The 13,417-nt window shown below is 53.7% G+C and overlaps 4 protein-coding genes across 4 annotated transcripts; 3 read left to right on the forward strand and 1 right to left on the reverse strand.

Moving 5' to 3' along the window:
- Positions 1-4,131: 4,131 nt before the first annotated feature.
- B0I36DRAFT_377961 (aryl-alcohol dehydrogenase) lies at positions 4,132-5,274 on the forward strand (the record flags this gene model as incomplete). The annotated part of the gene is made up of 1 exon (XM_046160621.1): positions 4,132-5,274. One exon carries the CDS (start codon positions 4,132-4,134, stop codon positions 5,272-5,274), a length of 1,143 nt encoding a protein of 380 aa, XP_046005044.1.
- Positions 5,275-6,552: 1,278 nt separating this feature from the next.
- B0I36DRAFT_436204 (uncharacterized protein) lies at positions 6,553-6,999 on the reverse strand (the record flags this gene model as incomplete). The annotated part of the gene is made up of 2 exons (XM_046162807.1): positions 6,553-6,851; positions 6,969-6,999. 2 exons carry the CDS (start codon positions 6,997-6,999, stop codon positions 6,553-6,555), a joined length of 330 nt encoding a protein of 109 aa, XP_046005045.1.
- Positions 7,000-8,035: 1,036 nt separating this feature from the next.
- Positions 8,036-8,938, forward strand: B0I36DRAFT_47977 (uncharacterized protein). The gene is made up of 3 exons (XM_046162934.1): positions 8,036-8,346; positions 8,409-8,617; positions 8,695-8,938. The coding sequence occupies exons 1-3, from the start codon at positions 8,121-8,123 to the stop codon at positions 8,785-8,787; spliced, it is 528 nt and encodes a 175-aa protein (XP_046005046.1). The 5' UTR covers positions 8,036-8,120; the 3' UTR covers positions 8,788-8,938.
- A 2,127-nt stretch (positions 8,939-11,065) lies between these two features.
- Positions 11,066-12,095, forward strand: B0I36DRAFT_210976 (Alpha/Beta hydrolase protein; the record flags this gene model as incomplete). Its single annotated transcript, XM_046148909.1, has 4 exons — positions 11,066-11,377; positions 11,485-11,593; positions 11,701-11,783; positions 11,916-12,095. Coding segments are annotated over 4 exons (684 nt in total), but the record flags the coding sequence as incomplete, so codon positions are not given.
- Positions 12,096-13,417: the final 1,322 nt, after the last annotated feature.

The raw sequence follows: 13,417 nt of genomic DNA on the forward strand, positions 1-13,417 counted from the left end.
TGAAGGACTTCACCACCACGAAGGACCTCACCATGAGCGAGAGACTCTCACGATGGTACGAAAAACTAGCGCAGTACGACTTTGTCATCCACTACCGCAAAGGTTCCAACAACGCTAGGGCGGACGCCCTTAGCAGATACCCCAAACACGAAGGAACGACAAACAACAGCCACCCAATCCTAAGACAGCACGAGGACGGCACGCTGCGAATCGCCGCGGCACTCAGCGTCGACAACTGGAACAAGGACCTCCAACAACTTGTGGTATACGCAACCCTCCACGATAAAAACGATATCAAGAAAACCCACGCGGAAGACCCGCGATACGACACCTCGAGAATCGACAAGGGAGTACTCAAGTACAGAGGAAAAAGGTGGATACCACCCACCGTTCGGAACGAACTTATCCGAGCCGTTCACGAACACCCGCTCAGTGGACACCAGGGGGTCTACAAGACCATCCAGCGGATGCGCAAGCAGTTCGACTTCCAGGGACTCAAAGAAGCCGTCCAGAAGGTCGTCAACAACTGCGTCATGTGCGCAAAAGCCAAGGCATCACGACACAAACCGTACGGAGAACTCATGACTATCGCACCACCCGATAGAGCGTGGAAGGCAATCTCCATGGACTTCATCGTCAAGCTACCTAAGTCCAAGGATCCCGCCTACCAAACCGCCTACGACAGCATCCTGGTAGTTACCGACAGACTCACAAAATACGCACTGTTCGTGCCATGCAAAGAAGCAATGACAACCAAGCAGCTCGCTTGGATAGTCAAGAAAGAAGTCATCGCACACCACGGACTTCCAGAAAGCCTCGTGACAGACAGAGACAAGCTCTTCACGTCACACTTCTGGAAGGATTTGATGAAGCAGCTAGGGATCAAGCATAACATGTCCACAGCGTTCCACCCTCAGACGGACGGACAAACAGAACGCATGAACCAAAACATCGAGACATACCTACGCATCTTCATCAACCAGAAACAAAACGACTGGGTCGAGCATCTACCCACAGCCCAGATCGCATATAACACCTCGGCGAACCAAGATATGGGAATGAGCCCATTCTTCGCCAACAAAGGGTACGAACCCACAGAACCTTCAGCTCTCGCAGACTCACAAGTGCCGGAAGCATTCGTCGAAGCACAGAACCTCACGAAACTCCAAGAAAAGCTTCGGGCCATACTCAGGAACCCCAAAGACAAGCAGAAGGCACAATACGACAAGCACAGGCTGAAGGGACCAGCCTATAAGGAGGGGGATAAAGTCTATTTGCTCCGCAAAAACATCAAAACCAAACGCCCGAGCAACAAACTGGACTTCAAAAAGATCGGACCATTCGCCGTCAAAAAGGTACTGGGACCACTTAATTGTGAGCTCTCACTACCAAAGACCATGCGGATACACCCGGTCTTCCACACCTCCCTCCTCGAGCCAGCACCAGCCGACGCTGAGCTCGAAACACAACTCGAGGTCGAACCTGACCAAGAATACGAAGTCGAGAAGATCCTAGACGACCGCGTCAGCGAAGACACCAGGGAGTACCTCATCAAATGGAAAGACTACGACGACTCGGAAAACACTTGGGAACCCAGGGAGAACCTCACGAACTGCAAGGAACTCCTTCGCGAATGGGAAAACCGACCACAGAGCTTCCAAGAACAGCCGTGGAACTGGACGCGACGGGAGTACCAAGGACAAATGGCGATCAAGACCGCCACCATCCAAAGGGAGTTCACCCCACTCGATCTTCCCAAGGCATATCGCTACATCAAGATAAAGAACGAGGGAGACACCCACCAAACTAGCCCCTACTGGTTTCCCCAGGGAGAGCCTGATCCCCTGGACCAGGAACGGGCAGCGTATCCGACGGAACAACATCGGGAGAAGTCGGGAACACCGAACTCCAGTCGATCACGTCAGGGACCCCTAGGGCCAGAAGATCGCCCACCGCCTGGCCCTCCTCACGCTCGACCTCCTCCAACTCGTCCAGTGAGGACAAACCGCGGGAAACCAAGTCAAGGCCTTTCGATTTCAGGACGGACCGCTGCTTGCGCAGTCGCGTCAGACGAGCCATCGCTTCGTTCAGCGCTTGATGAGCCGCAGACAGGTCCGCCTCGGCCTCCTTTTCCCGAGCTTTCAGACGATCGTCCTCGGCGATCACACGATTCAGGGTCGGCGCTACCCAAATTCCGTCGCACGGCACGTTGGCGCGCAGACAGCCCACGCATCGCGAGCTTTTCGCGGACGCAGCACGGCATGTCTGACGGAGACGGTGACAACGGGAACACGGCATGATGTCGATGCCAAACTTCTCAGAAGCCAGGGCGAGGGAGGAGCGTTCTTGGACGACTTGTCGCGATTGACGCTTGTTGACGCGACCGGGAGACATGGTTAGCCATGAGGAAGAAAAGGGAGACGCACGACCAGCGGGGATGGTCTCACCTATATGTGGCGCTGAGGACAGCGACTAGGGAGGAGGGGAATGATGTGACGACCCGACCAACAGGTCGCAAGATCGGGCCAGGGACAAGGGCAGGTCATGCACGCGGGTCCAAGAAACATTACCTAAGCCACCATGATGAGTCATCCAGGACAGGACCACGCCAAGACCATGGAACTGTGCCAAGAACTGTGGGACTGCGCAGTCCCAGTAGGAACTGCGCAGTGCGCCGGTAGAACTGACAGTTCCAAGGCACGGCAACACAGTTCACAATGAAGGACAAAGGATATATAGAGCCAGAAGGATTTCCTTGTAGACAGTCATTACCTTTGTACTTCAGCGATCAATCTAAGTATCACCCTCACCCTTCACTTGACCTAGTCACTCAATTGATCCGAGTGTGATATCTCGCAAGAGACACGAACGACAACCCCCTCGAGAACACGAGAAGCACGGAGTCAGTATTGCATGAGGTCGCTACCTACCTTATCCAGAACATAAACCCCACCGCGCCGATCAGACGGTTGACCCCGGAGATCGGATCGTGACATTAAGCTAGCGGTAAAAGTAAGACTACGCGGTATAGGGCGCGGGTTAACCATTAACGTAACGCTAATTAACTCAATATAGAACCTGGGTTAATTAACTCAACTAAGGAAAAGCGTATTAAGTAGTTAACTCACTCAATTAAAGGCTAAGGTTAAGTGGATTACGTTAATCGCTACCCTAAGTAGTCCAGTCCGCTATAATCTTTTCCACCAGGTTCTTAATACTATCTCCGATATATAACTACGCGTGCCAACTAGTTAAGAAGGATTAATACAGACTCTAGTTCCCGGGTTTGGACAATACAGCTCAGAACGCTGCTAATGGCTGAGGAGGTCGCTTTACTGAGGGGATTATTACAAGCGGGTTTCTTTTTTAGTATATCCATAACATTTAAGCTTATCGGCTTCTGGCTTCGAGTAATGTCCTGGGGCGGATGAGGGTTCTCCTGATCGGGGACAAAACAACCACCACGACCGAAGGGAGTTCACCGCTTGCCAGTTTCGGCGGTGTTTCCGGCGAGGTTCACTCTGGCCCTGGGCCAGAGTGAGGGCATTCCCAGATAAGGGGCCAAAGCAGATTTTCGACGGGGGAGCCAGCCACATCAACAACGCCCTGTTGATGCGACACTTGTGAGGGAATCTCTGATCATGGCATTGTCAGTCAATTGCGTACAAGAACGGGTGCAGAAGCGTAGGAATTCAATGGGGTGGAAAAATCAAGTCGGATTGGTGAAGCTGAGTGATGGATGTGAGGCTCCATGCTATGAAAAACGTCACGATAGCTTCAAGCCTTAAGTAGTACTGTACAAATATGCCCCTGATCAGTCTATCCCGCACTGCCCTGACACAGTAACTCGGTAACTCGATTGATCACGAATTGACGTCATTTCCAGAGTTGTTCGGCGTTATCTCCATCGCCGATGCCCAAGCAACCGGCAATACGGGGTTATCGGCCAAAGTCCGACTTTACCTCCCAGCGTTAAATCCGTCGATGCCGCTTGCGGACAAGCCTGGCAATTTGCTTGAATATAAGAAGGGTGGTCATGACATGTCGTCGCTTCTTTTCTCTGATATTGTCGCCGCAACGTCGCCGGCGCACACGACGACAAAGACAAGCCAGGAGAGCAGCATCTCCACAATGTCGACTAGCACTTTCGCACTGCCGGGCCCACCCCCTACCAAGCTAGGCGTCCACCGCATCCTCTCCCGGACGGCTGGTATCCGTGTCTCGCCTCTGGCCCTCGGCGCCATGTCCATCGGGCAGGCGTGGGCCTCGGCTATGGGCTCCATGGACAAGGATGCGTCCTTCGAGCTTCTCGACGCCTTTGTGGAGGCCGGCGGCAACTTCATCGACACGGCCAACAATTACCAGGACGAGGAGTCCGAGATCTGGATCGGCGAGTGGATGGCGGCGCGCCAGAACCGGGACCGGCTGGTGTTGGCGACAAAGTTCACGTCCGAGTACCGTGGCCACGCAGACGGCAAGGGCAAGACGCCAAACCACTCGGGCAACCACCGCCGGAGCATTCACATGAGCGTGCGTGACTCACTGAGAAAACTGCAGACCGAATACATCGACATTCTCTACCTCCATTGGTGGGACTACACCACATCCATCAAGGAGATCATGGACACTCTGCACATGCTCGTCGAGCAGGGTAAAGTTCTCTATCTTGGCGTCTCCGACTGCCCGGCCTGGGTCGTCAGTGCGGCCAACCAGTACGCCGTCGACCACGGCAAGACCCCCTTCTGCATCTACCAAGGCCGCTGGAGCCTGATGATTCGGAACATGGAGCGCGAGATCGTCCCCATGGCTCGCCTGTTTGGCATGGCCCTCGCTCCGTGGGACGTTCTCGGTGGAGGCCGATTTCAGTCCAAGAAGGCCATCGAGGAGCGGAAGGCCAGGGGCGAAGGCATTCGCACTCTGTTGGCGGCGCCGACGCAGACGCCCGCCGAGGAGAAGATCAGCGAGGCGCTCTGCAAAGTGGCTGCTGAGCACGGCGTCGAGTCACCGACCGTCATCGCGTTGGCCTACATCATGAGCAAGGCCTCCAACGTTCTCCCCATTGTCGGTGGCCGGAAGGTGGAGCATTTGCACGAGAACATCAAGGCACTGAGCATTCGGCTCACCGACGAGCAGATTTCCTTCCTCGAGAGTGTCCAGCCATTTGATCTGGGATTCCCAACCAACTTCCTCGGGGATGATCCTAACGTCACGGGGAAGAATACCTCTAGGATCGCCCGTGCCGGGGCCGTCACGTTTCCCAACGCGCACAAATGATCTGGGGCAAGTCATGGCAGTTGGGCAGATGCCTTCATGTACAATAGACCAGCTGGGTTGCCGAGGATCGATGCATGTTCCATAGCGTCGCGGTCGGCCATCTGAATCCGTTGATTCTCGATCAATGCAGGGCAGGATCCTATCATATGCCAAGGGTGGAGAGGCGGTTGGAAGGATCAGAGTTGGATGAAAATGGGGCAGAACAGCGTCAGAGCGGGTGGCGATGTGCTTCCTCAGACGGGCTACAGCTCTTAAAGAGCGCCTTGAGCCCAATAAGAGTTCTTACTGGCTCTCCAGGGACTGTCTACATTGATGAAGGTGCATAACTTACTCGACATCCATCGTCTAGCGGGTTTTCCGGGATGGCTCGAGATCCAGGTTATTGAGGGTCTGTACGTTCGAGTAGAGTCTATACGGGTTTCGGTCTTCAAGCTCTGGGGTTCATTAAAGCCCGTACCCTTTATTCCATCGATATTCGTGCCGTTTAAGGGACGAGATCGCCGCAGACCCTACAGACTCATACCAACGCAACGTCGTACTATGCCTTCATTCCATTAGTAAATCCTTAGTTCTTATCGACTCCACTGCATTAGACTAGGCGAAATCAATACATTTGGCGCCCAACGCAACAAGCTCTGCAGCAGACCACCTGTGAAAGTGAGTGGTATTCTCCGGATCTGTCGAATAGCTAATTAACCACATTAGGCAACATAGGGTCGAAAAGCAGACGCCGATACCTACCGATACCCTTCGCTACCTTAGTTCGAGTTCTGACATGGAGAACGAACGCCCGCGCCAAAATAAGACGTCTCGGTCCTAGTTCAATACCAGAAGCAAAGCGTACGAAGGTTCGGGACTTTGCCGTGGCCAGCATGGTCTTACGAGACCTACCCCTCACTCTTTTCGAGGACCTATGATAGGGAACCCCGGTCGGTATCGTTTTGGGTTTAGGGGCGCTCCTTCTTAGTCATCTGAGTGCCTCTGATCAGCATGAAATTATGCACCGTGGACTCGCAGCAGGCCTCTAGTGAGAACACTGGATCCAGCTTGAAAGAGTAGTAGGACGAAGCAGCAGCCCTTATCGTGGCGTCCGGTGTCAGTAGGGACGGCGAGGTGGTGCAGCGCGTCGCGCGCAGTCAATCCTCACACAGCCCTGTAGCGCCGTGAAGGTTTTTTTCCACTGGCACACTCGAACCAACTCAACGACCACGTTGTTCCCGAAGCCAACAAGCTGCGCGAGGGATACTGGCGTAAGAAAACCATTTGATTTGACATCGGCTAACGTCGATGAAGAGACAGGACACCCTCCAACCCCATCCGGCTCTGGGCTCGGGAGGCGGACGAGTCGAGCTTTATGAGGCATCGGCGCGTCTCCCGGCAAGGGATCGGGACAAGACTATGTGCTCCAGAGAAAGTGCCCTCAGTGAATTGGTTACCACTGCCCTTGCTGATGTTCACGGTACCGCCAGGAGCACTGAATTGGTCGCCAGGACCATAGCATAAGCGCAACTTATAGCTCTTTTCAGCCCCACGCGCACCCTTGGCTGTGGGAGCGCATCGGCAGCCTCCCCACGCCTCTGTCAAGAGTGATTCAAGACTTTAGTCACGCTTCTTCCTCATAGTGGTGGACGACTGGTAATTGGGAATATTCATAGAGAGAAGAACTTGTTTTGGGGACAAGAAGTCATCAAAACCTCCGCCACGGCCATGAGAACCCTGCCACATAGTGGGTCGCCTTAGGCCCCTTTCAATTTCCCATGTGCCTATCCAAATCAGGAGAGCCACAAAGCAAATGTCCCCAGACGTGGATAGAGAGTCTAAGCCCCAAAACTTGTGGGCCCGGCCGGGGTACTATTCAACCTCACTCCCAGGTTCATTTACCCTTAGGCGATCTGGTTGTCAGACGGGACAATAGACACCCACATTCCCGACATGATGACAAGAGCCAGGCAAATAATTTGTACAGTAGTGAAACGACCTTTAAAATAGGAGGCGAGCCTAGCTCCCAATACGGAAGCTCCAAGCTTCCCTGTCCCTTACATGTAATACACCGTTAGCCTTCGGTCACCGCTGACCAAGTGCCATGTCTCTTGGATCGGTCCTGATCAGAGTAACTTGTATCTGCTTCCTCCCAGTAAGTTGTACCCCTGCTGTTGGGGTTTTCAAGATGTTCCAATTAGGCTAACCGACGAAGGTCTTTTCCTGCGTGGGTGAAAGAGGCTGAGACCAACTGCAGGGGCATAGCCGCCCTCGTGTGCGAATTGTGGGTCTGTATGCCGACCCAGGCTGATTTGGCAACAGAAATGGCAGATGGTTGCAATGTCGTTCAGCAATATGCCTAGATCTGGGGCCGGAGCAAGGGACAAAGATTATCAGCCTCGATATTCAGTGGGGTTTGAACGCATTTGAAGCTATTTTGCATCCGACGGGACAACTTACACGGCCGAACCTTCCTTTGCTTATGGCCGGTGAACCTTGTCAAGGTCAGTCTTTCTAACCCTTTTATGGCATCTGGATCGGGTTCAACCTGGTGGTCTCGAGGGGAACGCACCAGTGTAGGCAGCAGGAATACGGTTGAGGCCCTGTTTTGGATTCCTTTCTCCTCCAGCTCGTTCCACAAACTTACTGTAAGATGGGTGCGGTCTTATTCTTTGAGCAACTTGGTCCTCGTGTAGACCAAGGCCTCGTCGACTCGTATGTCGTCCTCAAAGCTATAAATGACCGGCTCTATCCACTGGCTTTTCGCAAATTGAACAGCAATCACAGCCTACAACATCTTCTCTTCCGCACCGGACCACAATTATCAGAGCAGTTCTTGCTTCTCTCAGCGTACTTCACCGCCCAAGATGAAATTCCTTATCGCGTTCCTCGTCTCAGTAGTAGCCTTCGCCTCAGCTTCTGTTATCGACCCGGAGATCTCGCTCTTGAGGCGTGAGCTTGAGGACGCCGCCGCCACTGTCGATGCCGACGTCGATATCGCCGACCACGCGCTTCCTGATGGCAGCAAGAAGTTCGATATTACTATTGATGGCGTCTATGAGGGCTCTGTGATTGAATCCCAGAACGGCACAGGTGCGCTTGCTCTTCGGCATGGCTTTTTCTTGGCTCTGCCGTGTTACTGACGGCCTGAACAGTTCAGATATTTGATGTCGACGGAAACGAGATTGACGCCGATGACCTCGATGAAGTCGATGAGACCATTTCGGAGGATGGCACTGTTGTGAAGCGTAATCTCTTCAAGTTCCTTCGCGCCTTGGCTGGACCCATCAGGAAGTATGGCTCTAAGTTCCTGAAATATGGCAAGTGTGTGGGATACAGAACCATGATTGAGTGCGCCGAGCACGTAAGTTTTCACGCAATACTTTCTCGCTTCTGCCCAAATGCGATGCTTTAATGTCGATACTAATTCACTCGGGATAGGTCGGAGACTGTGCTAGGCAGGGAATCCTGCCTTGGTATTGTCTCCCTCTTCAGTGGTGCGCTGGTGTGCGGGCTAAGAACTGCCGATGGTAAATGATTGTCCTCTCTAGTAGGAAACCTCGTGCTCTTGGGACGGGATATCTCTTAGATATGTCATCGCCTGTTGGAGAGAGTTTGGAAGTTGCTGATGGAGGAGGCATTCAGCATTCAGGTGGGAACATTTGACTTTCTTGAAATATCAGACAACTAGAACTGGAGACTTTCAGCTTGAATTGAGGTTCCTCTAATGGGACCTGACCCAAAAAGTTGTGATTAACTCGTTCACAGATGTGCTGAACCCCTGCCTAGGCTAACAGGCCACGTCCTACGCAATCCGCCTTAGACAGTTGGCATATGAAACGCGGATGGGCCAATCCGCTTCTAACCCCCATCAGTACATCCGATAAGTTACCCATACACTCCAGACTGCTGTCTTTGGGGGTTGAACTGTCCCCAGTTCATCGGCGCCGGTAGTACGCCCCTCCCTGGAACTGTTGCGGCATGAACTGCCCACCCATCATGACAGGGTTCGGCTGCAGCGCCGGAGTCTCTCTGCCGTAGAATCGCGGAGGGTTAGCCGGATACGCAGGTGCGGGGTAGTCGCGAGGGGGTCTGGTCGCGAGGCGGAGGGTGAACTTACTAGCAAAGTTGCGGATCTGCATCGAAACAGAGCGTGCTACGCAAACCTAGGAGGCCTCGGCTATGCAAAATGTCCCTCTTGATCGGAGTCCTGACTCACGATTCTATGATTCATTAAGTCACGAGCCCAAGCCAGTCTCGCCGGTGGCACTGACCGGGTCAATGTCGGCCACGGCGCTACTTGATATTGTCGTGAAAAACAGTGATATGTATTTATAGGAGAATCGGTGCATGCAATCATCCGACCGTCGCTACATGGGCGGATGAAGCAGTCTTGTAACGTTGCCAACTGTACTTCAGCATGCATGAGATAATGACTGCAGCGTGGCTGCAGTTCGCTTCTCGCATGACCTTCGCCGTCGTGCCGCGGATAATAGCCGGACTCGGGTCGTGAGCAAGGCAGCGACGCAAGAGCGCCGTCGCTTCACATCGTGGCCCTTCAGTATAGAAACGGGACTTGTATCTTGTCAGAAGGCAAGTTCGCAAGTTCTACTTCCCCTTTTGCGCATCGCCGCTCAAAGACACCCCGCATGTTGTGAGGCGTGCTCAGTCACTGTCGTGGCATAATCATCGCGATCTCCCGCCGAGATTTGGCCGGAAAGGTACGTAATAATCAGGAAGCTGGCATCACTTTCGTAACTGCACACGAGTCAGCGTGTAAGACCATGTCGGCAGATGTCGACGGTGATTGACTCTGCAGCGGGTAATTATACGTCCGGGGCGGTGACCTCTCGAGAGCTGACCAGGCAATCTCGAAAGGAGGTATAGAAAACCAGCGTCTGAACGATCTAAAACGGGTTGGGTCTGTCAGCATCCCTGTTCCCCCACAGATGAAGGCTAGTAACGGATGGTGATAGACGGTGAAGACACCCAAGCAACCGGGAATGGCGACACCACCGCTCTACCTCGAGGGCATAGTCTTGGCGGCTTGGCCACTCGAAGTCCCAATACCACAAGCCTCAAGAGGTAATTCTGCCGCAATGCGACCTCAGATACCATGCCCAAGCCCCGCAGTCAATTCCCACCCAATCGCTATGGCGGCAGAAGTCCGGGAATTCTTTTCCATCCCCACCGATGCATCAAACGGCGACATCTCGGATGTTGCAGATTGGGGTGTAGCATTTGTGGCGTCAGTGTGTATGGGCTCTGAAATAGCCGAGGCGGCCCGAGGAAGAAACGGCGCGGTTGACTGGTAGCCAACCACCCATTCCACCCAGTCTGCGCCATCTCTTGCCGTGGGCGCTTTGCCGGCCAGCTTCTACCGGAGATTCATCTACCCAGCCTTGACCCCACAGAGATAGTTGAGCACCTGCTGAATGCGGGGTGCACGAAGTGCTACGCCGCTGCATATCAGGACCCCTGGCAAGGCGCGGGTCTGCCATGTGAGAGAAGGTTGACAGGTGGACATCGGGATCCGAGCAGGAAACAATGGAGCACAATAAACGGTTCTCGGTGTCGTTGATCGCATTATAGACGATATGTCGAAGGGATAGTGCCGCCGTTATAGGCAGATTATGCTGGCCATGATGAAGGTCGATTGACTGATATAAAAGGTCACCGCGTGTCCTCCAGATTTTCGAGAGTATATCTGGCTCAAGACACCAGGCATCTGATCATCGTCTAGTCTCCGATCCAAATCTTGCACTTCACCAGCCCAACATCGCCCAAAATGCTCGCCTCCATCGCCGCCACCGCCCTGCTGCTTCTCGGCTCAGCCCAGGCCTCCCCTCTTGACTTGACCTCGCGCCAGACCACCGCCTGCCAGGCCGTGCACATCTTCATCGCGCGCGGCTCGACGGAGCCCTACCCGGGCCGTCAGGGCGCCCTGGCCAACGCCATCTGCAGCGGCCTCCCGAGCTGCGGCTACGAGGACATTACCTACCCTGCCGCGTACAGCCCGTACTGCAACTCGGTGCAGGCTGGCGTTGTCAATGGCAAAGCGGCCATCACTGCATATGCCAGCAGATGTCCTAATGCCAAACTGATCTTGACGGGGTACTCGCAGGTTAGTTTTCACTGACCCAGCATAGACAGGCTAGTCTCGGCCGTGAACACCAGCCGCATGTTTTGGAGTAATAACATGCTGACTTTGGAATTTCCAACGCTGCTCAGGGCGCCCAAGCCATCGGCGACATCCTCGGCGGAGGCGGTGGCTTTCTGAGCGACTGCACCCAGCCGTCTTCCACCGGGTTGAGCCGCTTCAGCTCCCCTGGCAACAAGAGTGAGCTCCCTTCATCTGCAATGGCCTTTTTAACAGACCCAACCCAACGAAATCTGCCCCTTCAAGAAGATGCAGAGAATGCTAACACAGAATGCTCAACACAATAGTCGCTGCCGCCCTTCTCTTCGGCGACGTCCGCCACACTCCGAACCAGTCGTTTAACACTGGTACTGGCGCTGGTGGCTCCGGTGTAAGTCGAATCCTTCTTCTCACCCCCACCCGCGGTCCATTTCCTCCTGACTCCGTGACCAAGAGGTCATTTTCCTCCACTGGCAACATCAAGAACGCAATCACTGACAGGCTGAGGTGGGAATAAAAACAGATGTGGCCCCGCTCCGGCGCGCAGCTCGCCGCGCTCAACTCGTACGCGTCGGTCCTGCGCTCCTGGTGCCTGTCGGGCGACAGCGTCTGCTCCCAGGGCGGCCGCGACCCGACCGCGCATACCAGCTACTTCAACGTGTTCACCCAGGAAGCTGCTGCGTGGGTCAAGACTAAGCTCTGAGCGAGACATTGGTCTCCTGAACGGACTGTGCTGGGAGTTTTGCATGGGTCGGGGGTCGTGGGGGTGGACCTTTAGGGACAGATTGAGGACTTTTGTGCTGGGAAAAGTGTGGCAGGAGGAATCGCACCCGTGTAAAAAGGTTATTGAGGAAGTGGGATGGGGAAGAGGGATGGGTATGTTGCTCTAGCTTGAGAAACTCTACACTCGTTTACTCGGTCATACAGTATCTTATGTGGCGATGATGCAACAATGCGCGTGCGACTCGGCAGCCGATGGCAGGCTCATTGTGTCAGAATGACGTTCTGTAAAGTATATTTTGTCTCATGAGAGTAGCAGGGGGGACCTGCTTCTCGTATATATTTCTGGCAACGGTCCTGGGATAACAATGGTGCACGCACCCTTTTTTACTGCATTGTGGCAGGCTGTACTATACGTATGCTTGGCATCATCGGACAGGTTTGGGAAGCAAAAGACCTACTATCTTATTCCAGGGCGGTGTTAGGTGAAATCCAAGGGATCCACGCGCCCTAGATCTCCAACAGAATCCCTACATGCCGTGAAGTCTCGCTTATTGCCTTCCTGGATATGTCATATCCTACGAAAGGTCTATGCACGTAGTAGGTCTGTCTCATTCCAGCCCCTTTTCCCGCGGATTTACTCAACCTTATTACCCCAGATTCCCTTTCTACCCCTATATTTTCCACTAAATATAATCCACCGACAAATCCACAAAACCGACACCAGCCGGATGGCCTCATATATAGGGTATACAGCCCGGGAGAGAACCCGAGATCACAAGCGTCCGGTATTGCGATACAAAGCAGCTACCGCGGAGCGTGTACGTATATAACCGGTAGGTCATACTTATCACCGACCGGGACAAGGCTAAGGCGATCCACGGCTACGGGCGCAAATTTGCCCGTTTTCTTCTCGAGCGGGTCGGTAAGCTATTTGTAGTATTTATCGCGTGGCTTATACCGTTTGAGATAATACTTCTCACTGTGACGACCCGACCAACAGGTCGCAAGATCGGGCCAGGGACAAGGGCAGGTCATGCACGCGGGGCAGCACACCCCTGGTTACATAAGCATCCCATTATGTCAGCCAGACGGAAGTGGATCGCTGGGATCACCACAGATCCAAGACGATCCAGGATCACCGAGGATCACCAAGGATCCAAGACGATCCAGGATCACGAGGAAACCAAGTGATCCAGGGAACCACGATGAAGGACAAAGGATATATAGCACCAGGAGGATCTCCTTTGTAGACAGTCATTACCTTTGTACTTCAGCGATCAATCTAAGTATCACCCTCACCCT

Source organism: Microdochium trichocladiopsis, assembly GCF_020744255.1.
Source record: "Microdochium trichocladiopsis strain MPI-CAGE-CH-0230 chromosome Unknown B0I36scaffold_13, whole genome shotgun sequence".
Classification (NCBI taxonomy): Eukaryota; Fungi; Ascomycota; class Sordariomycetes; order Xylariales; family Microdochiaceae; genus Microdochium; species Microdochium trichocladiopsis.